Here is a 3,310-nt window from a genome sequence, read left to right on the forward strand (position 1 = left end):
TGGCTGAACCCAGCACAATATTCCAACTGTTCCATATATTTTCACTGTGAAGAATGTTCCAGCCTACACATGTCAAAGATACTACAGAAAATAAGTCACATTCCACAACACTAACCTGAAGTCTTCATCAACTCTGTTAAAACGAGCCTGTTCTTTGGGAAGAGCTCCACGACCGAATATTGGTTCCAAATAGACCCATTTCCTTTGAATTTGGTTTAAATTCTGCAGATACTCATCCAACTCAGCCAGCTTTTTTTCCCAGATGGACACTTTATCTTCAAAACCTTTGTAATACGGAGAGTCCTTGAGGGACTGTAAAAGACAGCGATGATCTCCAACTTGGTTGACTATGTCCTTCCAGTCTTTAATAAGCCTGATAGTCTTGCCTTGGCTATCTTCATAATCTGTTAATGTAAAGACAGCTCCAACTCCCCAGAGTTCAAGCTCACGTAATGCTTCTCTGATTGTGACTTCACCTTGGGCACGACAATTCAAATCCTATTTAAAAGCATAAATAAATTCCATTTGAAACTACAGACCTTGCAGTAAACTTCCCATTTAAAAATAGAATGTAATTTCTATTTACATAGAAATAAAAATATAAAAATGCATACAGAACCAGATATACTACATAAAATAAAATGTAGTACCTTTATTTGCTATTATTCATACCTTAAGTTCCGTTGCTTTTTCTATAATTGCATCCGTCACTTTTAGCAGATCTCCAAATAACAAACCCTCGAGTGTAGTACCTCTGGGAAGGCCCAGCAGACGAAAGAGATCCAGCCAGTGATCTGGAGAAAGATGTTCTCCTCTTACATATTTTAGGAGTGGAATTATCATCTACAGGAAAAACGCACATGTAAATCTCTCTAGTCTTTATGAAAATTTTATGTTTGATTACAGAGTGACCTGCTATTCAAACAAAAAAAAAAAATTACTTTCTTAAACTGAAGTATATTTTTTTCAATTCCTTGATTTAATGTTTAGCAGTATAACTGAGGAAAACTCATTGCTAAAAGTCTGTCTATGCACTCTGTACTGACCTTCCTGTTTACTGTAAGGAACTAAGAGCTTCTCAGAAGTAAGTGAAATGATCAAAACAGCATCAGAAAATATTTTGTAACCATTTAATTATAAGAACTAAGCATTAAGCTACAGAATGAAGTATATTACCTAGTAACACCAAAACATTTTTGGATTTATACCCCTTTTTGTAATTAGCATCTTACTTTATATTTGTCCACTTCTTTTTGCAACTTTACTGTCATTACAGTATGTTCTTCCATTTTCCTCATTTTGTCATGCCAGTTAAACAAAAATTCTTCAAACAGGTATGTTTTACTCCTGCATGAAAATCAAATATAAAAATGTCATACAACACTGTGCTACAACCACACATAGATGTCCATGAAAAATAAAGTAACAAAATCATACCTGAAAGTAATCCAGTCTTCTTTGGCTTTTTCCTGAAAACCTTGATAAAACTCTTCATACAATGCCCACACTTCTGCACAGCTCTTAATATCTTGACATACAATTTTTGACAGTGAGAAGTCAGGCTCTTCCAATTTAAAATGATGGCATTCTTCACTGAATAAAAAGATCATTGTAATATACATTACATTATTCTGTTACACATTTATGGTTTAAGAGATGGCATCATGTGGAAATAATCGAAATAATGCCCAGGGAAGTGGTTAAGTCACCGTCCCTGGAGCTATTTTAAAGGCATGTAGATGTGGTGCTTAGGGACATGGTTAAGTAGTGGACTTGGCCGTTATGCTAACAGTTGGACTTGATAATCTTAAAGGTCTTTTCCAACCTAAAAGATTCTATGATTATACTTATTTAAAAAAAGCCATTGGCTTCACTGAAGAACATTGGTGCCAGCAATGCCAGCAAAGACTCCTTCTTGAATAAAAATAACAAAGGAATATGGGGGATAACTCTCCTGCACAGCAATCTTCTCCCATATTCACAATAATTTTCCATAAACTTTAATTTCTTTCTCATTTATGAGAAAAATTAATTACTTTGTGACCCCAACACCAAAGCTTAAAAAAAATACTTTTTTTGATTGTTTCTTCCTGTTAGGTAGAAAGAATTTGCTAACTTTCTTTACTATCATACTTAAATGCCAAGCTAAGAATTTAAATACAAAACTTTGTCCATTCATGATTTGCAATAATGAGTTCACTGAAAATAGGCATCCAAGGCAAAAATCCTTTCCTTATGGACAACTGTCTATCAGATAGGACACTTAATCAAGAACTAGCAGAGGTGAGCTCCTGCTCACTTAAGTTACAAGAGGACTGAAGTAATAATTCCCCCATCTTGGGCCAATATCCCAAATCTTCTCTTATTGAGAATTTCAGAAGTCAGAATCAAGCCTTTAGAGTGCACACTCTCTTACATGAAAGCCTAAGAGGCCTCCTGAATATTTCATTGCAAAAAACTCTAGAAAAACTTATCTTGAGAAATTAATTTCATGTATAATCAACGAAAAGTACCCTGAAAAAATAATGAAAAATGTGTAATACAAATAAAATTAAATATATTATCTGTTGTGACAAAAATTAGTCAACATTTTCTGATATCTTGCTGCAAAAGATCCATACTTTAACGAATAAGGTAAGAGGGAAATAAACATACATACATAAGTTTTTCTTTCATGGTTTCCAGTTCATCAAATTCTCTTTTTTTTTCCTTTATGATCTGAGCACTTTTCTCAAGGACATCCTGATCACCTGTTTCAATGACATCATCACTTGGCTTTAGTTGATCCCAACGAGCTTTGAACTTCTCCAGGTCTTGAAGATATATATTAATATGTGAAATCACATTTCCTTTCATCATTTCAATCTGTAATGCAAGAGTTAAAATGAAATTCCTTCAATGGTTTGTAACTACAACTATGATCAAAATCAAAGTATCAACTTGAAAACTTGATCAACACTTGGTAAGTACAACTTGATCAAAGTTAAAACCTTGTCGTGTAGTACCCTAAGATGTAGTTCATCTTTATTAGTTCTTCTTAAAATGGGGCATTATTTTTTTTATGCTGCTATTTGAGACCTCTTTATTCAGCTTATGCTACCTATTTAGCCTGCATCTCATAGAGCATAGAAAAATTGCTGTATTTGTATGGCATATCGATATCTTCAGTAGAACTTCAAATGAGTTCAGCAGTTTGCGATCGCACTGGAAATACAGGGCTGCACATAGTTTATAGAATCATAGAACGGTTTGGATTGGAAGGGACCTTGAAGATCATCTAGTTCCAACCCCCCTGCCATGGGCAGGGACA

At 34.4% G+C, this 3,310-nt stretch overlaps 1 protein-coding gene across 1 annotated transcript in view; it reads right to left on the reverse strand.

Moving 5' to 3' along the window:
- Positions 1–99: 99 nt before the first annotated feature.
- LOC104509061 (cytoplasmic dynein 2 heavy chain 1-like) overlaps positions 100–3,310 on the reverse strand; it is a gene marked incomplete at both ends in the record, with an annotated part of 19,626 nt that continues 16,415 nt past the window's right edge. Inside the window, 5 exons of the mRNA XM_010150881.1 lie at positions 100–498; positions 673–843; positions 1,233–1,347; positions 1,438–1,593; positions 2,660–2,865. Coding sequence (XP_010149183.1) covers positions 100–498; positions 673–843; positions 1,233–1,347; positions 1,438–1,593; positions 2,660–2,865 — 1,047 coding nt within the window. The remainder of the gene's footprint in view (positions 499–672; positions 844–1,232; positions 1,348–1,437; positions 1,594–2,659; positions 2,866–3,310) is intronic.

The sequence above is a fragment of the Eurypyga helias genome, unplaced genomic scaffold, assembly GCF_000690775.1.
Source record: "Eurypyga helias isolate BGI_N326 unplaced genomic scaffold, ASM69077v1 scaffold2154, whole genome shotgun sequence".
In the NCBI taxonomy this organism is placed as follows: Eukaryota; Metazoa; Chordata; class Aves; order Eurypygiformes; family Eurypygidae; genus Eurypyga; species Eurypyga helias.